Source organism: Dipodomys ordii, unplaced genomic scaffold (genome assembly GCF_000151885.1).
Source record: "Dipodomys ordii isolate 6190 unplaced genomic scaffold, Dord_2.0 Scaffold131, whole genome shotgun sequence".
NCBI lineage: Eukaryota > Metazoa > Chordata > Mammalia > Rodentia > Heteromyidae > Dipodomys > Dipodomys ordii.
This window is the reverse complement of record NW_012267347.1, coordinates 1,701,515-1,725,821: the sequence shown is the minus strand read 5'-3', so window position 1 is coordinate 1,725,821 and position 24,307 is coordinate 1,701,515. Positions and strand designations below refer to the sequence as shown.

Below are 24,307 nucleotides of genomic sequence, written 5' to 3'. Positions count from 1 at the left end.
GGTTTTAAAGTCAGCGATTTGGGATATCTGTAAGCCTCCAGAAGTCACAGCACCACACAGCCCTTTGCTCTAGTTTGGCCCTCAGATCCAAACTCTGTCTGTGGCAGGATCTGCTTCAGTCCGCCTTAAACCCAACAGAAGTTCCAAGCAAGAACTCATGGGTTCCTGATTGGAACTTCCATGGGCCTTTGTGATAACTGACCTAGGCTGTTGCCACAGCACCCACGGGGCCTAGGGCTGGGTGGGGGGCTCCCACCCTGCCCTGAAGCTCAATCTGGCCTCCTAGCTCTTGCTGCACTTGCGACCTGTTGAGCAGCTGTGCATCTTCATCTCTAAGGTACCTGGTTTTCCTCGCCCCCCCCCACCATCACCCCACCACCACTCTGCACTCTACCTCCTACCTAACTCCCAAGCTCAGTGGGCTCTTCTCAGGCTGACCAGCTCCCTCCATCTTCTTGCCTCAGACCTTTCTCACCCCCGGGCTGACTCCTTCACACCACCTTTTTTCTTTCTTCTGCTGGGCACTAGCTCTCCCTAACACACTGCCCTCCTCTTCCCTCACGCCTCCTTCTGCCCCCAGCCACTCTTTTCTCTCCATCCTCTCTCATTCCTTACTCCCTCACTCTCTGCTTTCTTCCCACCAGTGGAGCTGGGTCAGTTCAATCTAAGGATCATCACAGGGCTTAGGGGAAACAAGCGAACAATGGCTTCACGAACAATGGCTTCTTCACGAACAGTAGCTTCTTCACGAACAGTAGCTTCTTCACGAACAGTAGCTTCTTCACGAACAATGGCTTCACGAACAATGGCTAATTCACGAATAATGGCTTCTTCTCATGGATGGAATCCAAGCCCAAGAACTTCATGGGGGCTTCGAAGTAATAAGAGCCTAATAAAAAAGAAAGATATAGAAGAACTAAAGAAAGAAGTGGACATGGTAAAAAAAAAAACACCCCAAACAAATGGCCCCCCCAAAACGCTCCCCTTAACCTGGACAGCCTTTTAGCATCTTACCTTGAGAACAAATCATGCAGGCTCTAGATGTCCTCTTCTGTCTTGTATCCCCCCCCCCACAAATGACCTGTGGTCACCACTTCCCCATCAGTGACTCTACTGTCCCCTCAGGATGACCACAAACTAACCTTGGAAGAGCTGAGTGCCAAGTACTCTGTGGACCTGACTCAGGTGAGTAGGGAAAGGAGATAGAAGGTCTCCAGCTCTGACTTGGGCTGCGACAAACAAGGTGAGAAATCAAGTCCCCTAGCTTCACTGGATTTGAACCTGGCCTAGCCTAGGTCCACAGGACATGATAATGATAACTACCCTGAAGAGAGTTTAGGATTATATAACCCAGTAAGAAAGGTTTAGAGCTGTTTCTCTCAAATGTTTTATCCCAAGTCCTCTTACACTCATCATTTATCCAAACACCCTGACATTTTTTTCCCTTTGTGCTACAGTTTATCTGCAGATACCATATTAAACATTAAAATTCATGAATTTAAAAAATGGTTCCTAACCCATTTAAAAATAACGAGTGGGCTAGGAATGTGGCTCAGTGGTAGAGTCCTTGCCTAGCATGCATGAAATCCTGGGTTCAATTCCTCAGTACCACATAAACAGAAAAAGCCGGAAGTGACACTGTGACTCAAGTGGTAGAGTGCTAGCCTTGAGCACAGAGAGGCTCAAGGACAGTGCTCAGGTCCCGAGTTCAAGCTCCAGGACCAGCAAAAATAAACATAAATAAATAAAACAAGAGAGCTAAGGGCATAATTCAAGAAGCCCTGGGTTTAATTCTCAGCACTACAGTAAACAATTACAATCATACATACTTGTCATACATGCTAAGATCTGACTTGAGGTCTTAATCATGTTCTACCACTGAGCTTCATCCCCAGTTCCTACTCTTAAGAGTATCTGCAAGGTCCTATGTTGAACCCCCAGGGTTGTCAAATGTGAATAAAAAAGTGAATAAAAAAACAAGTGGTAAGTTTCTTACAAATAAGTATCACTATTATTTGGGGAAGGAGGCTGGGAATAGCAGTGCATGCCTGTAATCACAGCTACTCAGAAGGTGGAAATGGGAGGAGCTTAATTCTAAGGCTGCCCAGGCAAAATATAAGACTCTATCTGAAAAACCAATGAAAAATTAAAGCAGTAAAGCACAAGTGTAAGACCCTGAATTCAATCCCCAGCACTGACCCCCCCCTCCAAAAAAAGATTTAAATTAATATGTTTTGCAAAATATATATTTAGAACAAAAAGTGTCATGTTTTTGCAAAGCTCTTTAATGTCTAGTGGTTGTTTTTTTTAAAGGAAGACATTTAAGAATCTCATATCTTTTCTCTATTATATTTACTGATATGCAACCTCTAGAAAATCCTGTGTGGTAGCTTTCTGTCACTGTGCAAATAGCACTGTGGTAATAGTATCAAAGGAGAAAGGATTTCCTTGGGTTCACAGTTTCAGAGGTTTCAGTCCATGGTCACTGGCTCTGTTGTTCATGGGCCTGTGTTGAGGCAGAGCATCCTAACAGAGCATGTGGTAGGACAGAGCAGCTCACTTCCTGGCAGATGAGAGGCAGAGAGAACAAGGAAGCAAGGTCCCAATATACCCTGCAAGACTGCCCCCTCCAAATGACCTACTCCTTTAACTAGGCCCTACTTCCTAATGCTGCCCCCTGCCGCCTCCTGACAGGACCCCATCTGAGAACCAAGCCTTTAGTATGCGGCTTTGCGGGGACATTTAAGATTCAAATCATAGTATCTTCCATACACTCAGGCTTTTCTGTTTGGTTGAGTTGATTTTGTTGTTTTGTATAGCCTAGATCTTGCTCTGTAGCCCAGATTCTTCTGGAACTTGAAATCCTCTTGTCTCTGCCTTCTGAGTATGTGATTATATGTTGGAATACCACCACACCTGACCAACTGTATATTCTTGAGAATGAAAGAGAAAAGGACAATGACTTAAAATTATGAATAGCCCTTGACCTATGGGCCTCCCCACCAGAGTCTTTTGGATCCCTTGGGAGTTCCCCTGCCCCGAGGGTTGGTTGGGAAATGGCTGAAGGAGATTGGTAGAGTCTATTATCATGTCTATTTAGAAGGGAAAACATATAAACTTGTATACAAGACTACAATGCATATTTATGCATTCCTGCCTTTAGGCATTTGTTTACTTGATTTTTTGTTTTCCAAGTTTAAGGGACAAAGTATAGATGTCACTTTAATATGTAACATTACATATTACAGATCATTACAACATTGGTCTTGCACATATTATTTCTCTATATTTGTCTCACTCGCCCTAATTAAAGACAGGTATTATTCTTGTTTCATGTTGGTATTCTCAGCACCTAGTACAATCTTGGCCACAAAAATAGACATAAACAATGATATTATATGGATACAATAAATAGATCATATATTGATCCATAAACAATAATAAGCTCTTCTTAACAGACTACTAAATGAGATCCTTCTATAATGAAAGTATTTAAAATCTATCTTAACTAGGAAATACTTCCAGATTAATGTTCTAAAGGCGAGTTAGTCGGCACTATCCTGAGGTTCTAAATGGCAGGATGCTCTTTTCTGTAATTATCTTTTTTTCCCCACAGCTATTTTCCATCCACCCCGATTTCTTCTCTCTACAGGGCCATAGCCCAGAAAAGGCAAGAGAAATCCTCCTTCGAGACGGACCCAATACACTGACCCCACCCCCCAGCACTCCAGAGTGGTTCAAATTCTTAAAACAACTGTTTGGTGGCTTCTCTCTCCTGCTGTGGACTGGTGCCATTCTCTGCTTCTTGGCCGATATAGTCCAGTACCATTTTAAGGATGAACAGACCAGAGATAATGTGAGTCTGTTTAGCTAATATTGCCCATTCCAGTCTCTGCTCAGACCCTGAAACTCTTCTGCTCAGTGGCTGAACCAAAATCCCTTAGTTCTGCACTTTCTAAGGAAGTCATTAGTCCATCTTGGTACCTTTAGTCTTCTATCTAGAAATCTCTGAGAGGGTGTGATTAATCCCAGAGATGTCCTCTCCCTTGATGATCTTCCCAAGTGACCATCAAAACCCTTTCCCTTCTCCAGAACTTCCCGTCTTTATTTCCCCTCCTCTTGCCCCCTTCTTATCTGCCTCCAATCTATGAATAGGCTATTCTGAAGAGAAAGAGTCAGACCTTCTTGGACCAGGAATTTTTCTGCACTTACAGTTAAGGGTTCATTCACAAGGAAACAAGTGTGCCAGCCCTCTTTCAGATTTTTCTCTGCCCTCCAACTCAGTCCCATAGTTTCTTCTACCTTACTGTTTTCTTTTCGAGCTCATTTTCTAAGGACAAAGAGGAGAAAAATACCTTCCTGATGAGCCTTCCTTTCCCCATCCCTAGCTGTACCTGGGCATCGTACTAACTGCCGTGGTCATCATCACTGGCTGCTTCTCCTATTATCAGGAGGCCAAAAGCTCCAAGATTATGGAGTCCTTTAAGGACATGTTGCCACAGGTAGGACTGATATGGGAGGATCTAGTGAGTGGAAGCATAGAATGCGAATAGTTATTGGGGGTCTTGAAGAATTATAGCTTACAATGAGTGAGTTGAGTGAGGTTGTTGATGAGGGGCAGGGCGGGGGGGGGCAGGTACTATGTTTGGCCTTGAAAGTACCAGGAAAAGTTTTCCTGAGAAAGACATAATGTCACCCAAAAGTAGCTAGTCTAGAAGACACAACCAGAATTTAATGAGGAAACATGATTTACAACCCAAATGACAATATTCCAAGAATAATCCAAGGCCGGACTCTTCCAATGACATTAAAAATGATAAACATCTATGGGAAATTTTCATTTTAGCATGCTAAAGAAATAGTGCTTAGCCCAAGATCTGATTCCATGCTGAAGGAAAAAATATGTGTCAAAAGATATTTTAGAGTCAATTAACAAAACTAGATTATAGAAGATAAATTTTTTTTTGGGGGGGTCTGGTCGTGGAGCCTGAACTCTGGGCCTGGATGCTGTCCCTCAGCTCTTCAGCTCAAGGCTAGCGCTCTACCACTTGAGCCAAAGTGCCACCTCTGGCTTTTTGCTTTTTGCTTACGTGGTGTTGAGGAATCGAACCCAGGGCCTCATGCATGCAAGGCAAGCGCTCTACCACTGAGCCACCTTCCCAGCCCAACAAAGATAAATTTTAAAAGCCAGCCCAGGCAGGAAAGTCCGTGAGACTCTTATCTCCAATTAACCACCAGAAAACGGGAAGTGGGCTGTGGTTCAAGTGGTAGAGCACTCGCCTTGAGCTGAAGAGCTCAGAGAGAGCGCCCAGGCCCAGAGTTCAAGCCCTGTGACCAACAAAAACAAAAAGGTAAATTTAAGTATTGTGTCCATGAGAAACTTACTAAAATTGATCTGTGTATTGTGGTTACAGAAGAGAATGTCCTGATTCTTGGGAAATGCACACTGAAACACTTAAGGTCAATGATTGTAATGTATGTAACTTTAAATAGATCAGGAAGAATAAAAATATACCCATACCTCCTCCTACATACATGCAAAACAAAGGACAAAACAAACAAGGTAAAATTTTTATAGGTGATTAGACAAAGGTTATATAGGTGTTCCTTATTCTATTTCCATTATTACAACTTTTCTGAAATGTTGAGATTATTTTCAAATAAAAAACCTTAATGGTACAAAGAAACAATGTGCTAGTAGATAGTGCTTCCTGAGCACAGGTGTGGAAACTTGTAAAATGACAGCTTCCACAATTTCTCAAGAGCATTATCATGTTCTAGCATTTGAGCCTTGGATTGTCTTTTCCTTTTAGAATCAATGTAATTTTTTCCCTTGGGTTAGAGTTTTAGCAAGGTAGTATTTTGGTAATTTTAAAGTAGAAGCTTGGAGATTTCTAGTGACATTTTGCTGACAGGCAATTCCAAGTTTATTTATTTGTGTGTTTCTTTTTGTTTTTTGCATTTCATTGTCCATCTATGCACACAATGCCTCAATCAGACTCCTTTCCTCACTCTCCCTCAGCCCCGTACCCCTTTCCCAAACCATCTCAACATTCACTGACGTGGAACAACATATTCTTTGTCTCAAGTCTATGGCTGAGCTGGTGCTCAGACCATGCTCAGAACCAGAGCATGCTTGATGAGCTAAGGTGATCTCATGCTCTTGTCGAGGGTCTCAGCTGAGATGACTGGGACAGCTGGGTCCTATCTCCTCTGGTCTCTCTTCTAAAGAGATTAGCTCAGCCTCGTACATAGGAGTGCTAAGGAGTTCTTAGCAACCACAGGACAAGCCCCAAATGAAAATGCTTTGTAAGTCTACATCACATTCACTAATGTCCTAGGAACCAAAGCAAGTCACATGGCCAAGTCTAGTTTTAGGAGTAGAGATGTTGACCCCACCCCTTGCTTAGAAGACCACCAGTCACATTGCAAAGGATAGGCAAGATGATCAAGGTAAGAATGCATAGTCCACCAAACACCCCCTTTAAGACTATCATTGTGGGTGACACAGCTTAAATAGGAGTCCCAAGGAAGAAGCCAGGTATAGGAAGGCAGGAGCAGAATGGGAGACGAGAACACTTTAGAAACAACTCTGCACTGTTTTCCTACAGCAAGCTATGGTAGTTCGAGGAGGAGAACAGATGCAAATCCATGTAAGAGATGTGGTAGTGGGAGACATAGTGGACGTGAAGGGTGGAGACCAAATCCCTGCTGACCTCCGGCTTATCTTAGCACAAGGGTGTAAGGTAAGGAGAAAAATCCACCAATGGGCTCAAGCATGGTCTTAAGGTGTGGTATTAGAAATGGACTTATCTGCCAGGCGCTGGTGGCTCACGCCTGTAATCCTAGCTACTCAGGAGGCTGAGATCTGAGGATCGCGGTTCAAAGCCAGCCCGGGCAGGAGAGACCGTGAGACTCCTATCTCCAATAAACCACCAGAAAACCGGAAGTGGCGCTGTAGCTCAAGTGGTAGAGCGCTCGCCTTGAGCTGAAGAGCTGAGGGACAGCGCCCAGGCCCAGAGTTCAAGCCCCACGACCAACAAAAAAAAAAAAAAAAGAAATGGACTTATCTAGAGAAAATAGGATCTTATTACTCAGAACCTTAAGAAGTGATGAGTATGAATTTGAAGTTGGAGTCAAGATACATACATTGTTTCTGAAATATAGATGAGGATGATGAGGATGAAGGTAGGATATGACAGGATATGATGATAATGATATATATGTTTTCTTTATAAGTTAATCTGCCTTTTTCCTCGTGGTCTCCTTCCTTTCCTTCTCAGGTGGACAATTCATCCTTGACTGGGGAGTCCGAGCCCCAGAATCGCTCTGCTGATTTCACTCATGAGAACCCGCTAGAGACCAAAAACATCTGCTTCTTCTCCACCAACTGTGTGGAAGGTGAATATTCTATCATAAGTAGCATAGATTCAAAAGCAAACATGGAAACAAAAAAATGTTTTTGGACCCTCTGTCTTCCAAAGTAAGAACTGGAATTCTAGCTTTCAATCATTCATGGGCACTATGACCCTTGTTGTGAGATGCAGGCCACACCTATATTTGCACAAAGATTTTTGCTCATAGATTTTTGGGGATTAAACAAGATATATATAAGAGGCTTAGCACAAGATATTATACACTGCAAGTGGTCTATCACTGTCAGCTATTATTGCAGCTAGTAAATGGACTGTGAGTTTGCTGTGTGCTGAAAAGTGACTCAGAAAAGAAGAAAATATCCCTAATTGGGTCATTCTTCTCTAAGGTAAGTCTTAACTTCTGTTTCTGTAAGAAAGGATATTGGGTTTAGAAATTTGAGTTATCAAAGGTCCACCCAGACTTTGACCACCCAACTTGGGCTTTGCTTTTAGAATATACAGTATTCTTGAACCAGGAAGGCAGTTCTGACCTATGGTAACAAAGGATTCAAAAATCATCATGGCGGGGCTGGGAAGGTGGCTCAGTGGTAGAGCGCTTGCCTTGCATACATGAGGCCCTGGGTTTGATTCCTCAGTACCACATAAACAAAAAGAAAAAAAGCCAGAAGTGACGCTGTAGCTTAAGTGGTAGAGTGCTAACCTTGAGCTAAAGAGCTGAGGGATAGCGCTCAGGCCCAGAGTTCAGGCCCCACGACCGGACCCAAAAAAAAAAAATCATCATGGCATTTTCTCCTTTGCCCTCTCCCTTTAAGGAGTCATGAATACACTTGAAAACCATTATTCATGTTTAATAATAAATGTTTTAGTATCTACAAATAGCTCCTTTTTTGTTTTGTATCTACAAATAGACATCTTCTTGGATGTACTATGTCAAATGGTAGAAATGTTTTCTGATGCTCACAATGTTGCACAGCAGGTACATATTATCTTTTTTCACACATGAAAGAGTAAAATTCAAGGAAATTGCATGCTCCCCATATCCATTAACACAAGTCAAAGAAAGGAGGAGGATCAGAGATTCTCATACATGCCTGTCTCCAGAGTCTTCCCAAGGCCCTAAAAGATTGCTAATAGTCTTCCTTGAAACTAAGTTATTTAATTTGAAAATACCTCCAAGAGTTACATGGGCTGAATAGACTATAAGGAAGATTCAATCTGAAAATAAAATACTTAATAAAAAACAAAAAATACTTGATTTGACAGAAAAAGAAAAAGCAAGTTTGCAAGATTTCTCCCCAAACACTAAATGTCTGCTACCACGTTGAAATAAGTTTGCTCACATGTGTTCTTCTGAAGCAGGTTTTTTGTTTTTGTCAATCATGGGGCTTGAACTCTGGGGCCTGGGCACTGTCCCTCAGCTCTTCAGCTAAAGGCAAGTGTTCTACCACTTCAGCCACAGCACCACTTCTGGTTTTCTGCCTGAGCTTTGAACCACAATCCTCAAATCTCAGCCTCCTGAGTAGCAAGGATTACATGCATGAACCACCAGCACCCAGCTGAAGCAGGCTAAGCGCATGCTGCAGATAAAAGGGTTGGGAAGGAGTAGGTAGTGGCCCTCTATCTGGGAAACAAAAGTCTTTCTGGGTAGAGTAGGATTTAATAGAAGACTAGAAGAACTCAAAGTGTAGTTGAGGGTTGAGCTGGACTGGAGGAGCTCTTAACTGCTTTTAGTTGTTGCTGTTTGTTTGTTTGTTATTGTTTTTGTTTGTTTTTGCAGCCCTGGGGATTGAACTCAAGATGTCATGCTTTCAAGGCCGGCGACCTACCACTTTCAGCCATGCCTCCAGCCCCTTCACTTGCACTAGTAAATTTGCTTAGACTAGTTTACAAACAAGTAGACAAGTGTCACCTTCACCCGTGCCTCCTTTCATCACCCGGACCTTGATGGATCTGTGATACAATGCTTCTCTTCAGGTCCCTTGATGGATCTGTGATACAATGCTTCTCTGCAGGGCCCTTGATGGATCTGATACAATGCTTCTCTTCAGGTCCCTTTTCTTCTAGGGAGCCTAAGTTATTTCGTTGAAAATATACGGAAGCATATGAAGTCAGTCTGGCCTGAGATTAGGATGCTTGGCCTTCTCAATCTTCCCCACCTCCCTGCACACTGGGATTCGTTATTGAATCTCATCTGTCCAACCATGGGAAACTCCTAACAGATGGAATGAAAAGGAAAAACTAAGCTAAACATGATATAGAATGCACACAGGTGGCACAATAGCTGTTACACCCACTCCATTAAAAAAAAAAAAAAGCGAAGCCTTTAGCATTTCTCAATTACTTTAGTATCTTCCTGAGATGCAAAAACAAGATGTTTCTGTCAACAGTCTAAAGGTCATCTGCAGGGTTAGGAACCTTTCCAGAACATCCCCTCCATATAGATAAACACAAAATAAATAGAACTTCATCTTCAAATGCAAATTGCTAAAGGTGACCTTGGAAATAGAGACCCATCTCCCTCGTACTGCCCCCCACCCCCCGAGATGCTCTGTGCTGTGATGCTTCTGGGACCTGCTAGACTAGTGTTAGCCCTACTAAGTCACATGTAGGATTATTTTATTTGTCCTTCTGGAGACCCCTCAGTTCATCTGAATGAAAGAATGGACTTTTAGTGCTTCCTATGTGCCTAACTCTGTTAGCTCTTGTAAAATGAAAACATTCACCCTCACAGCATGTTGGTGCTCTCATCCCATTTTAAATATGAGGAAGCCATATTTAAAATCAGGGTAATTAATTTTCCCCAGGGAAAAAGAACTAGCAGTTTGGAAACTTGAATTTCCAGCTCTGAGTCATTCTGCTTCTAACGTAGTACTTCCATATGATCCTTTCCTGAATGATTCTTACAACTTCAATGGTAGGAATTTCCATCATTATGATAACGCAGAAGAATTATTTTAAACAAAAGGCCTCATCCACTCATTTCAAGCATCAGATTGGTGAAACACACTTGCGTCAAGGCAAAATCATATCCAAGTAACTTGCCCTTCTGACTCTAGGCGCAGTGCTGCTGACGAGAAGGGGCTCTAGCAGCATGGGAGCCCAGCTGTCATGGCCGTAGCTACCCAGCAGAGGTCAGACTGGCTCTTGCCAGCAAAGCAGGGAGGGGGCTCAGGTTAGGCAGGGCTTCTCAACTAACTACCGACTGACCTTTGGACTTAGAAAAATCTCTGCTATAGGAGAAAAAGAGGACGGCTGTCCTATATAGTGAAGGCCATTTAGCAGCATTTCTGGTTTCTACCCATTAGCTACCAGTAGCAGACCCCTCCCATCCTAATTGGGACAATCACAATGTCCCCAGATAGTGTCAAATGTCCCAGGAGAGGACACAACTTTCTCCCAGCTGAGAATGCACTGGAAGAAAACAAGATGTGGGCACAAAGGGCTTCCCTGTGAGAGTAACTACCATTCCTATGGCTCTGAAAACTATTCATATCCCCAACACTATTCCTATTCTGTTTAACAAAATAAGAAATATACGGGAGGCTAAACATATTCCGGTTAAGGGTCTTTTTTGACAGTGAAGGCAACTAGACAATAAAATTGGGTGTTTCTGAAGCACTGTGAGATATCTTCAGAGATTTTTCCAACTTGTAGACCCTTATTTATTTATTAACTAAATATGTTCATATTTATTAACTAAATAAAAGCATAGAATGCAATGCCTTCTCAGAGAGCCTTGTAGTAGTTCTACTTTGGTTTTGGACCATGGACAGCTCTCTTTCTCTCTCTCTCTCTCTCTCTCCTCTCTCTGACTAAAACAGGCCTTCCTAGTTCAGACTTGCAACATCTGGGTTCACCGTCTTACAAAAAAATGAAAAAACAATTCTATCTGCCTTTTACATTGCACACAGAGCCCTTCTGTGTGCAATGTATGAGGATCTCCTTTAACAACCAATTCTCCAGCAGCCATCAACAAGAGGTCCTGTAATTCAGTTCCCTAAAGTGATAGTGTCTGCCCAGAGATGCCACCCATCAGATGAGGGAACAGCCCCATAGGACTGTGTCCACCTCAGACTCCAATCCAAGTAGTAGGTCATCATCTATACTTCTCACCGACCAGGGAGGAGTCTGGCTCTGTGGATCCTAGAACCTTTCCCTTGGGCTCAGATCATTTGCTAGGACAGCTCATACACTCACAGAAACACCTGATCTGCATTTTCTTATTTATTAGGATATCGCAAAGGGTACCTAAATGGCCAGATGGAAGACATGAATAGGGTGTGGTAGTGAGCAGGGGTATGGCGCTTCCATGTCCCTCCTGGCCCTTCTGCATGGTCACCAGCCAGAAGCTTCCAAATCTAGTCTATGCGGATTGTTTTTACAGAGACTTGATGGATTATATCATTGGCCACTGGCGCCTGTGTCCGTTAGTGTTCTGTCCTTGGGACAAAATACTAGAGATAAATAATTTATTCTGAGGAAGGATTTATTTTGGTGCACAGTTTCCAAAGTTTCAGTCTATGGTCACTTTGTCCCATTGCTTTGGGCCTGTGACAAGGCAGAGCATCATTGTGAGGAGTACTATGTTAGGGCAAAGCTGCTCGCTTCATGGTGGCTAGAGGAGAGGAGAGGGAAGCGGGGAGGAGAGGGAAAAGGATGGGAGGAGAGGAGGGGTCCTAATATACCCTTCTAGGGCACACTCCTAATGAGCTATGTTCTCTATTAAAGTTTCTACCACCTCCCAATAGCACTAACAGCTGGGGACCAAGACTTCAAAACATCAATCTTTGGGAGACCTTCCAGATAGATTATAATAGTGTCTGTCCCTTTCTCAGAGGTCAGGCAGTGGAGCTGAAAACTCAAACCTCTAATCACACAGGCGGTTTCCCCTGGCAACCAGCTCTTAAATGTGTCTATCCAAGAGCACACCAAGAACTGCTTCATCAAAACAAAAGATTCAGCTGTAGCTGGTGTCTATACCCCTTGCTACTCAGGAGGGTTATAGGCATATATACACACCTGAGGATCGTGGTTCACCCAGCTTAGGCCAAAAAGTCTATGAGAGTCTTATCTACAATTAACCATCAAAAAGCATATAGCTTTTTGGAGCTATAGCTCAAGTGGCAAAGCCTCAACCTTAAGAAAAAAAAAGCCATGTGAGCATGAGGTTCTGAGTACACCACCCCAGTACTGGCACCAAATAGGTGTGTGTGTGTGTGTGTGTGTGTGTGTGTGTGTGTGTGTGTGTGTACTTCTCACCCGTGGATTTCTAAGGGATTTAGGAGCTCTGTGTCAGACACTCGTATCACTCAGGAAATTACAAAGGTCTTTTAAAGATCTACTATTAGGACAAAAGTTTTCCCTAGCAACTCTATCTATATGGGTTTCAAGAGTTTCATCAGGAAAAGGAGACAATAATGGTAATTCTATGTATTTCACTATCACAGCATCACCATATACTTTTATCCACAGGAACAGCCCGGGGCATTGTGATTGCTACAGGAGATGCCACAGTGATGGGCCGAATTGCTTCTCTGGCATCAGGCCTGAAGACTGGAAAGACTCCCATTGCGATTGAGATTGAACACTTCATCCAGCTGATCACAGGAGTAGCCGCCTTCCTTGGTGTCACTTTTTTCATTCTCTCACTTTGCTTGGGCTACAACTGGCTGGAAGCAGTCATTTTTCTAATTGGCATCATCGTGGCTAATGTGCCTGAGGGGCTTCTGGCCACTGTCACTGTAAGTAGACAAGGGTGGCCTTGGGACAGAAAGGAAACAACCCAGGGAAATGAAATCCTTAGTATTTTTTTTGTGTTGTTGCAACTTGCAAGTGCAGCGCGTGCCTGACATGCGTGTCAGAAATAATTTAGCTCCCAATATTACATGGACCTTGTCCCCACCTGTTTTCTGGTGTCTGCTCTTTTTCTCCAGTGAGAGAGGAAGCAAGTGCCAATGGAAATAGAAAAAGAGTTCTATTCCTGCCTGTACTGGCTATGAATTTGGCCAAATCTCTTAATATCTCCAGGCCTCTGTTATTTATCTTACTTGTAAAGTAATATTTAGACTTATGGAGTCCTACTGGAAAGAATGTCAAAGGCTACATAAATTCAACACTTGAGCCAACACTGAATATCCTCTATAAAAATCCACGTTAGAGGATTTACTTTCTGGTAATGGGAAACACATTCATGGATGGTTGCCTTAGCCCATTTCCTTGCTGTTTGTCCCAGGTAACTTTAATTGTATTGAGCAGCAGTTTCTCCATCCTAGTTTTACCACCTTAGGAACCAAAATAAGGTTCTCTTTTTCCTACAATCTAACCGTTTCATTTATTTTAAATTAGCATACATTAATTGTATAAGGGTTTCATTATAGTGTTTCCATAGATGTGTATAGGTGTTTCAATTAAATCTGTCCCCTCCCTTGTACTCTCTTAACTCCTCACCTTTCCACCATTCTTCAAATAACATTTAATGGGTTTCATTATGGTATCTTCATATATGTATATATAATGTACATCAAGTATGTTCTCTGCTCCCATCCACACACTCTTCTATCCTATTCCATACTCTCATGAATTCTCACCCATAAACAGTCTCTCTTGCATTCCCATGGCCCATTATTATTATTGTTGTCATTGTTATCATTCTAGGTCTAAATTCTGCATATAGATCAAAGCACGTTATAACTGGCTTTTTTTTAATTTAATTTTATTTGTGAACATACTGTACAGAGGGGTTACAATTACATGGGCAGGATAATGCGTACATTTCTTACCAAGCATTGCAGCCTCCTCCTTTGTTTACCCTTCCCATCCCTTCCCAGCCTCCCCCCTCCCCCCCAACCCCATATAACTGGCTTTTTGAGCTTTGCTTATCTCAATATGATGATCTCCAGTTTTATCCATTTTCTTGCAAACAATATAATTCATCCTTTTTTTGGCTGAATACATACTCCATTCATTGGTTCTTGGTTACCAAGGCTGCTTCTACACAGTGGATGTTGTTAACAGTGTTGCCATAAGCATGGGTCTGTGGATAGCTCTCTACATTGATTAACATTCCTCAGGGTATATGCCCAAGAATGGTAGAGCGGGGTTACACCATACATTTACTTTTAGCTTTCTGATAAACTGCTATACTGATTTTCATAGTGGTTGTACTCACTTACACTGTCACCGACAGTGTATAAGAGCTCCTATTTCCCTTCACCTCACCAGTAGTGAGATGAAATCTCAGCACTATTTTGCTTTGAATTTCCTTGACAGCTAATGATGTTGAACATTGCTCCATGCATGTACTAGCCATTTGTACTTCTTTGTTATGAGAACTGTCTCTTCAGTTCATTTGCCTATTCATTAATTGGGTGGTTCTTTGAATGTTCAAATTTTGAGTTCTTGTATATTCAGGGTATGATTTCTTTATACAATAAATACCTTGCAAATGTTTCCTCCCTTCTATAGGTTGCCTTTTCATTCTGGCAATATGGATCAATTTTTACTATGATATAATCCCATTTGTGAATTCTTGCTGTTATTTCTGGGTATTGAGATCCTATTCAGAAAATAATTGCCTAGACATGTATCTTTAAGTATTTCCCCTACAATTTTCTGTTGTTTAAAAGTTTCAGGTCTTACATTAATATCTTTAATTCATTTTGAATTTATTTTTGTTTAATGTGGAAGATGCCGGTCTAGTTTCAGTCTTCTACATATGGATATCCAGTCTTCCCAGCACCATTTGTTGAAGAGGCTGACTTTTCTCTCCAGCATATGTTTTTAACACCTTTGTCATATAGTAAGGTGGCAGAAGCTGGGAGCCGGTGGCTTACACCTGTAATCCTAGCTACTCAGGAGGCTGGGATCTGAAGATTGCGGTTCAAAGCTAGCCCAGGCAGGAAAGTCCGTGAAAATCTTATCTCCAATTAGCCACCAGAAAACCAGAAGTGGTGCTGTGGCTCAAGCAGTAGAGTGCTTGCCTTGAGCTGAAGAGCTCAGGACAACACCCAGGCCAACTTCAAGCCCCAGGACCAACGAAAGTAAATAAATAAATAATAAGGTGGCTGTAGTTGTGTAGGTTTATTTCTAGCTCTTCTAGTCTAGTTCATTGGTCAATGTGTTTTTGTGCCAGTACCATGCTTTTATTACTATGGTTCTGTAGTATAATTTGAAGTCCATCATTATGATAATCCCAACACTGTTCTTTTTGTAATTTGTATTACTGTGTGTGTGTGTGTGTGTGTGTGTGTGTGTGTCATAGCCTGGGTGTTGTCCCTTAAATTTTTGCTCAAGGCTAGTGCTCTAACACTTGAGCCACAGCTGTGTTTTTGGTGGTTAGCCGGATATAAAGCATCACAGAGTTTCCTGCCTGGTCTGACTTCAAACCAAAGTCCTCAGATCTCAGCTTCCTGAATATCACCTGGCTCCAGGATTACTCTTTTAGGTTTGATTACTGTGTTTCTATGAAGAATAGCATTGGAATATTGATGATAACTGCACTGAGTCTGTAGGTTGATTTCAGTAGCAGTCATTTTTATAATATTAATTCCACCAATCCATGACCATGGGAGGGCTTGGCATCTTCCAGTGCCTTTTTCAATATTTTTAGGGCTTCATTGTTTTTGTTGTGGAGGTCTTTCACCTCCTTAGTTAAGTTTATTCCTAGGTATTAAAAATTTTAATTATTAATTCAGAAATTCATTATGAATGGAACTGTTTTCCTGATTTCATTCTCAGCCTGTTGTTGATACATAGAAAATCAACTGACTGTTTTTTGTTTTTTACATTAGTTGTATGGGATGGGAGTAGTGGGTAGGTAGTTCCTTGTGACATTTCCATACAGGCAAACTCACCCCCTCTATCACTCTGCCTTACCTTTCTTCCCATTTCTAAAACAATTTCAAAAGGCTTCATTGTTCTGTCTTCATAGATGCAAATAAACTAGTCCAACCACATTCATCCCCATTCACCTACTCCATTCACTCTCCATCCTCCCTCCCTCCCTCCAGTTAGTACCTATATCTGCCACCAACAGAGCCAACTTTACTTTCCTGTCATTTTTTGATGTGTATTAATTGTACCAAGGGGTTTCACTATGTTATTCATATGTATATATATTACATTTTAAGAAGAATAGTCCTACTGTTTTACCTTTTCCCATCCCAAGTCTCCTATGATCAACAGCTTTCATTGAGATTCCTAATGCCATCTTTGTACATAAACTACTGACTTTTATATGATGACTTTGCTTTCTGCTCCTTTGCTCAAATAGTTGATCAGATCTAAATCTGATTTCTGGTGAACTATTTGGGGTCTTTTAAGTATAGGGTCATTATAGTTCAAATTATTCTGGTTCGAACTGAGGGTCTCACACTTGCTAGGCAGATAGATGCTCTAGCTCTTGAGTTATACTCCCAGCTTTTTTTGCTCCCCCCAACACACTCCATATTTGCTTATCCACTTAGCTAAGGGCATTATTATTTCCCATATTCTTCTGATATTTATTTTCCTTTTATTGGTGTAAGTTTCTTTAAATATTTTCTCCAATGCTGCTTTACTGGTCATGAATTCCTTTGGTTCTTGTTTATTATAGAAGGCTTTATTTCCCCATCAGTTATGAAGGATAGCTTTGCTAGATACAGTAATCTACAGTTATTTTCATTCAGAGATGCTTTTAGAGTTTATGTTGAGAAATCTGCTGTTATTTTGATGAGCTTTATATGTGACTTGCCACTTTTCTCTTGCAGCCTTCAATATTCTTTCTTCTTGTCTGCTTAGTGTTCTGAATACTTTCTGTACACAGATAGCCCTTTCTTTGGCTTGGGCTTGGGCTCTGTCCCTTTCTTGGGTGCTGTCTGCTATATTTAATTGACTAGGTTATCTAGCCTTTAGCTTGTACTTTTCCTTCTTCTATACTCATCATTCATAGGTTTTGTCTTTTAATGATGTCCCAGAGATCATTCTCCCCCACACCCCACCCGCACCCCCTATTTTTAATGGTGGAAACAAATCTAAAACTGAAGTTTCTGGACAAACCACTTGTTTTTGCCGGTCTTATATCTCTCCTCAAACTTGGCTTTGGCCTCCCATCAGGCCTTGCGTTTAAGAGCTGGGTCTCTGAAGATATCCTTGACCACAGTTGACCACAGTTTTGTCCAAGGGGATATTCACAGAGTACCTTGTGGGCATAAGGTGATTGTAGTTATAAACCTTCACAAAAGACTTGATCTTTGATCTCTTGGCAAACTTCTTCTTGCCCATGTTAACTGTCATTTTTCGGGGATAGCGATCAATTCCTGCCACCAAAGCATGGCTGTAGGGGTAATCTAAGGTACCATCATCAATGTTCTTCACGATGACAGCTTTCTGTCCAGAGTAGCATCCAGCCAGGACCAGTACCACTTTCCCGGGTTTCATGAACTTGCCCATTTCGACAAAACCCAGCAGGCCTACAGCAAAAAGGAAGGCAAGATACTTCTGCTAACCTTTCACCTTCCAGAAATCATTGTTAAGAGATATTTTCTTAGTATTTTAATTCTTCTACTTTATATTCAATCTCTAATATTCTATAAACAAAGTTTTCAACTGAGTTTTATATTTGGGTTGTTGAGCTTTTGTACTTCCAGAATTTCAATTTGAATTTTCTCAAGCTTTCCATCTTTTTTTTTGTCAGTCATGGGCTTGAACTCTGGGCCTGAGTGCTGCCCTTCAGCTCTTCAGCTCAAGGCAAGAGCTCTACCACTTGAACCACAGCTCCACTTTGGGTTTTTTGAGCGGTTTATTGGAGATAAGAGTCTCACGGACTTTTCCTGCCCGGGCTGGCTTTGAACCATGATCTCAGGTCTCAGCATGAGCCACCGGCACTCAGCTTAAGCTTTCCATATTTATTGAATTCCTGACATAATTTTTCCTATTTCATTCAGCTGTTTACTTGTATTATCTTTTTTTTTTTTTTTTGAGTCTGGTCGTGGGGCCTGAACTCTGGACCTGGGCGCTGTCCCTCAACTCTTCAGTTCAAGGCTAGCACTCTACCACTTGAGCCACAGTGCCACTTCCAGCTTTTTTCTTATGTGGTGCTGAGGAATTGAACCCAGGGCCTCATGCAAGCAAGGCAAGCGCTCTACCACTGAGCCACCTTCCCAGCCCCTCAATCAGAGAATTCTATATGTACATAACCCACAACCTATTTGTTAGGTTTTGTTTGTTTGTTTGTTTTTTGGTTGTGGGGCCTGAACTCTGGGCCTCAGCACTGGTCCTCAGCTCTTCAGCTCAAGGCTCGCACTCTACCATTTGAGCCACAGCACCACTTCCAGCTTTTTCTGCTTATGTGGTGCTGAGGAATCGAACTCTGGGCCTCATGCATGCAAAGCTAGCACTCTACCACTGAGCCACCCTCCCAGCCCTATTTGTTGGTTTTTAAAATAGCCTTGCTACATACCTAACTTACGTTGAATTTATAATTTTAAAAATCTTGTTTAAATTATTTCTTAAGTGCATTCAATACTGTGATGCTCTTTCTCTATGTCATCCTTGTTCTTGTCCATCATTTAAACTATCAGTACAATGCTCCTGCACACATAGCACCTTTGACTAGCCACCTATGTGATCCCTGGAAAGATTGAACCTAGAAAGAAAGAGGGTGAAATGTGGAAGAGGCTGTTAAGTAGTAAAGCAGGAAGGATCTGAGGGTAAGAAGTTCACTCCTTAAGATACCCTGATAAAGGAACAAACTGAAACTCTTGTCATAAATCACATACTAAAATTACTTTCCCAATATTCTGTACCATGGTCATAGATGGAACTTCTAAAGAATAGGTGGAGGGGCTGGGAAGGTGGCTCAGTGGTAGAGCGCTTGCCTTGCATGCATGAGGCCCTGGGTTCGATTCCTCAGCACCACATAAGAAAAAAGAAAAAAGCCGGAAGTGGCACTGTGGCTCTAATGGTAGACTGTTAGCCTTGAGCTGAAAAGCTGAGGGACAGTGCCCAGGCCCAGAGTTCAGGCCCCACGACGGGACCCAAAAAAATAAAAAATAAATAAAAAAGAATAGGTGGAAACAAAATGGAAACAAAAATGATCAATCCAAACACAAAGTGATGGGAGTAATCTCCCTCTCTGTCCATTTTCTCCCTTCTTGATGGCTTTAGGTATCCTTGACCCTGACAGCCAAGCGTATGGCACGGAAGAACTGCCTGGTGAAGAATCTGGAGGCTGTAGAGACCCTGGGCTCCACATCTACCATCTGTTCAGACAAGACAGGCACTCTCACCCAGAACCGCATGACAGTGGCCCACCTGTGGTTTGATAAGAAGGTGTATGAAGCTGACACCAGTGAACATCAGTCTGGTGACTAGTGGAAGGACTGAGGGGAGGTGATGATTGAACTGAGAGAATGGAAAATCCTAATGAAAAAAGCTAGAGCCGGGCGCTGGTGGCTCACGCCTGTAATCCTAGCTACTCAGGAGGCTGAGATCTGAGGATCGCGGTTCAAAGCCAGCCCGGGCAGGAGAGACCGTGAGACTCCTATCTCCAATAAACCACCAGAAAACCGGAAGTGGCACTGTAGCTCAAGTGGTAGAGCGCTTGCCTTGAGCTGAAGAGCTGAGGGACAGCGCCCAGGCCCAGAGTTCAAGCCCCACGACCGACAAAAAAAAGAAAAAGAAAAAGAAAAAAGCTAGAGAGAAGAGAGAGAGAGAGGAAAATAAATATATCCTCAGTGTGATATTTGGGCACAAAACAGGATGTGACTAATTCTCTGCTTCAAACTCTCCTCTCCTCACAGTTATGTCCTTCTCTCTCCCTAGGAAGCAATTTTGACAAAGGCTCTGATTCCTGGATTATCTTGGCTCAAATCGCTGCCCTCTGCAACCGGGCTGACTTCAAACCTCGTCAGGAGAGCCTGCCCATAGCTAAGGTGTCGAGACTAAGGGGAAAGAGACCAGTGTCCAATGACCCATCTTTTTCTCTCCTAGCACTCAGTGATTCCCCTCCACCATTCACCGTCTTTCCTCTCTATCCTTCCCCTCTCCTTGAAATCACAGTAAGCCCCATTCCCAGGTGGGATACCCCTGGGACTTATTATATAACCCATTTTGGCAGAGGGCAACGACAGGGGATGCTTCCGAGTCAGCGCTCCTCAAGTTCATCGAACAGTCTTACTGCTCTGTGAAGGAAGTGAGAGCGAAATACCCCAAGGTGGCAGAGATTCCTTTTAATTCTTCCAACAAGTACCAGGTACAGAACTGGCAAAGGTAGGAGAATAGTGGGGGGTGGGGCATGAGCTCATCAATGGGGAACAGGACTTTTGCCTTCAACTGCACCTCTGAGCAGAACACCAGGAGAGCCAATAACCCAAATTAAAAAGAAGACTCGCCTCAATGAAAAGTGACAAGCAGACCAAGAGAGGAGAAACAGATGAATTAGAGAAGAAGCATTTAGTCGCAAGCAGAATTTTGACCTGTACCATCTATGGAGAAAGAAAATGATGAAACACCAACTCAGCAGAGGCTGGTTGGTGAATCCTGTCAGAGACACATGCAGCCATTAGGTGTATCAGAATAAGGTGCCAGTACAGAATAAGGTGGTGTCTGCAAGGTACTCTTTTCATCAATTATTTCTTTACCCTCTGTGCCGAAATTCTAGTGTCTGCCATCAGGTAAGTGATTAAGGATCTTACAGCATGGTATATTTTCCATATCCCAGGAACATTTGGATCCATTATCCAGGATAGAATGGACAAGAGAAAAGGAAATACTGAGTAAAGTGCCAACACAAACAATAAAATCCACAGATGCCAGGCATAGCAGCACATGCTTATCAGTGTGGCACTTGGGAAAAGTGAATGAAGGAAGATCACCAATGCAAAACCATTTGGGGCTACATAGTTTGAGGTTAGGCTGGTCTCAAAGTCCATAGAGGAATAGGAGAGACAGCATTTCTTTCCCAAGGAAGAATCCTGGCAAACTGAGGAGAGGTTTCCAGTAGAAAGTAGGGAACAATGGCTTTACTGTGACTGAAGTTCCACCAGATCACCCGGGGAAAGTGGCCTGCAACTCTCTTTACTACCACAAAGGCCAGACATTCAGATGTATTAAAACAAGAGACAGACTTAAGTCACATGTACTTTCTGTCCTAAAAGACGCATAATAAAACAATGCTGTCTATATAGATCTTTAAAAAACACAGTTCCTGTATTTTCATATTGAACACTGAATACAAGTAATAGTTAAATAGATCACTTCCTGTCTTAATTTGTTTTACTCTACATAATAAAATAGGTCACCTAAGCCCAAACTGTGAATTCCAATTCCATTTTTTCCCCCTAACATTTGCTTAGCTTCCATCGCCACACAAGGATTTTGTGGCTTGGCAAGGTCTGTGTTAAAGCCCTTGGAAGGATTCAGGCACTTCTCCCTCTTTGTGATTCAAAATAAAAATCAAAACAAATTCACAACATTGTTGGGTGTACAACAAATTATGACTCTTCCCCAAATGACTGCTAGTGCCTCTGAGCTACTAAATGACACTGAAATGGCTTCTGTGGTATACCATGTATCATAAGCCAGCCCACTGGCCATCCAACCCTAGCAGGGAGCTCTAAGCACGCTGCAATAATTAGGTTCTTCTTAAGGGTAGAGATTGGTCTTTGCAAGGGACATCTTAGCCTACTGGATGTTTGCAAAACTTGGACTCTTTCCCTCTCTGAGATGGAAGTGAATTGAAGACAATTCTCTGTCCAGGCCATTTCCCTTTTCTTTTCCCTTAATCTTTTTTTATCTGTAAGCTGTCAAGATGTGGTTTTCTGTGATCAAGGCACTAGTTTAAGTACCTCTTGCTCTCACCTCTGAATGAGCTTCTTACTCATTCAACAAATATTTACTGAGCACTCAGAAAAAAATGGAGCTTGGTTAACATTTTACAGCTTTTTGCTTAAACAAGTTAAAGTTTTTCCTAGTAACTACTTAGGCCTATTTTAAGCATGACTGAACAGTCTCTAACAGAATAGTCATATCCACATTCCATGCATTGGTTTCTCACCCAGCTTGTCCTTTGGGCAGAACCGTCTGGCTTCCTCTGAGCTCCCAGAGTTCCTTTCAATACACTGATTTTGTTCCAGATAAGTGACTTAATAGGCATTTTCTGCCAGCCACAAGTTGAAGGCCATAAAGTTTTTTTTGTGGGTCAGAAATAAGAGAAAATGTAAAACCCAAGTCATTTGACTTCTCTCTGTTTGTTGTAGTCTGGTCAGGTTCACTTCATGAACTTGACCCTCCTGCCATGCCACACCAACCCTCAGTGGACACCCACCCTCAATGGACTCCCACTGCTCCTGAGCCCCTCTCAGGGACCACTCTTGTCTTTAGGAGTGGAGCTAAGGTGATGCTTCACTGTTTTCAAAACTGTCTCTAAGGATCTTGGTTCAAAGCCAGCCCGGGCAGGAAGTCCATGAGACTCTTATCTCTAATAAACCACCAGCAATCTGGAAGTGCACCATGGTTCAAGTTGTAGCACACTACCCTTGAGCTGAAGACCTAAGGGACAGTGCCCAGGACCCACGACCAACAACAACAACAAAAAATCAGCCTACAAAAAAAGACAGGTGCTGGTGGCTCATGCCGGTAATCATAGCTACTCAGGAAACTGAGATCTGAGGATTATGGTTCAAAGCCAGCCCCAGCAGTCCGTGAGACTCTTTTTTTTGGTCGGTCACAAGGCTTAAACTCTGGGCCTGAGTGCTCAAGGCTAGAGCTCTACCACTTTAGCCACAGTGCCACTTCTGGTTTTCTGAGTGGTTTATTGGAGATAAACCCAGGCTGGCTTTGAACAGCAATCCTCAGATCTCAGCCTCCTGAGTAGCTAGGATTACAGGTGTGAGCCACAGGCACCCAGCTCTGAGAGAGACTTATCTCCAATAAACTACTCAGAAGTAGTGCTGTGGCTCAAGTGGCTGAGTACTAGCCTTGAGTACAAAGAGTGCCCAGGCCCTGAGATCAAGCTCTAGGACCAGGAAAAAAAACAAACCAAAAATACTGAAGAAAGCAAGGCTGAACCTTTTCATGAAAGGTTTTCAGAGGTAAGAAGCCATAAGGCAACTGAAGCATTCATATTGGCAGTAGATCACAGGTCTCTGGGCCCTAAGTTTTCTTTCCTGCCTACTGCCTAGTGAAGTGTCTTTACAACCCCATTATTTCTGCTCTGGAACCATCGAATGAATAGGAAGAATTGAGAGTGCCAGTTCTGCCCTCAGAGAGCTTCCAGTCTGGCTGAGAAGAGAGTTTTGCATACAAATGATACCAAGCTGGGATTGCCTGGAAACAGAGGGGCTGGGTCCAGCCTTGAGTCTCATTTGACCCAGAAAGTGGAGAAGTGTGGGGAGAAAAGTTGTCCAGTCTTTTGAATTAAAAAAAAATTTCCCCTTTGTTTTGATCCCTGTTCCTGCTCCGCTCTTCCATTCTGTTCCATTGCTACTTCCTCTGCCTAGCTGTCCATCCACTTCCGAGAGGGCCAACCCGAGCCCTACGTGCTGATGATGAAGGGTGCTCCTGAGAGGATCTTCGATTTCTGCTCTACTTACCTGCTGGATGGGCAAGAGTACCCAATTGATGATGAAATGAAGAATGCCTTCGAAAATGCCTACTTAGAACTGGGAGGTCTGGGGGAGCGTGTGCTGGGTGAGGAGCTGTGGGGGGCACTTTTTTGGTCAGTTGTGGGACTTGAACTCAGGGCGTGGGTGCTGTCGCTGAGCCTCTCTGTGCTCAAGGCTAACATTCTACCACTTGAGCCACAGCACCACTTCTGTTTTTGAGTGGTTAATGGGTGATAAGAGTCTCATGGGGGGCTGGGAAGGTGGCACAGTGGTAGAGTGCTTGCCTTGCATGCATGAGGCCCTGGGTTCGATTCCTCAGCACCACATAAGCAAAAAGAAAAAAGCCGG

At 42.7% G+C, this 24,307-nt stretch overlaps 1 protein-coding gene and 1 pseudogene across 1 annotated transcript in view; one reads left to right on the top strand and one right to left on the bottom strand.

Moving 5' to 3' along the window:
- The first annotated feature begins 805 nt into the window (after nt 1-805).
- The window catches only part of LOC105996415 (sodium/potassium-transporting ATPase subunit alpha-4-like), a 38,695-nt gene continuing 15,193 nt past the window's right edge, over nt 806-24,307 (top strand). The window contains exons 1-11 of the mRNA XM_013030493.1: nt 806-937; nt 1,126-1,185; nt 3,653-3,856; nt 4,389-4,502; nt 6,612-6,746; nt 7,284-7,401; nt 12,849-13,117; nt 19,521-19,719; nt 20,178-20,287; nt 20,473-20,607; nt 23,855-24,044. Coding sequence (XP_012885947.1) covers nt 806-937; nt 1,126-1,185; nt 3,653-3,856; nt 4,389-4,502; nt 6,612-6,746; nt 7,284-7,401; nt 12,849-13,117; nt 19,521-19,719; nt 20,178-20,287; nt 20,473-20,607; nt 23,855-24,044 — 1,666 coding nt within the window. The remainder of the gene's footprint in view (nt 938-1,125; nt 1,186-3,652; nt 3,857-4,388; nt 4,503-6,611; nt 6,747-7,283; nt 7,402-12,848; nt 13,118-19,520; nt 19,720-20,177; nt 20,288-20,472; nt 20,608-23,854; nt 24,045-24,307) is intronic.
- Nucleotides 17,387-17,830, bottom strand: LOC105996448 (annotated as a pseudogene).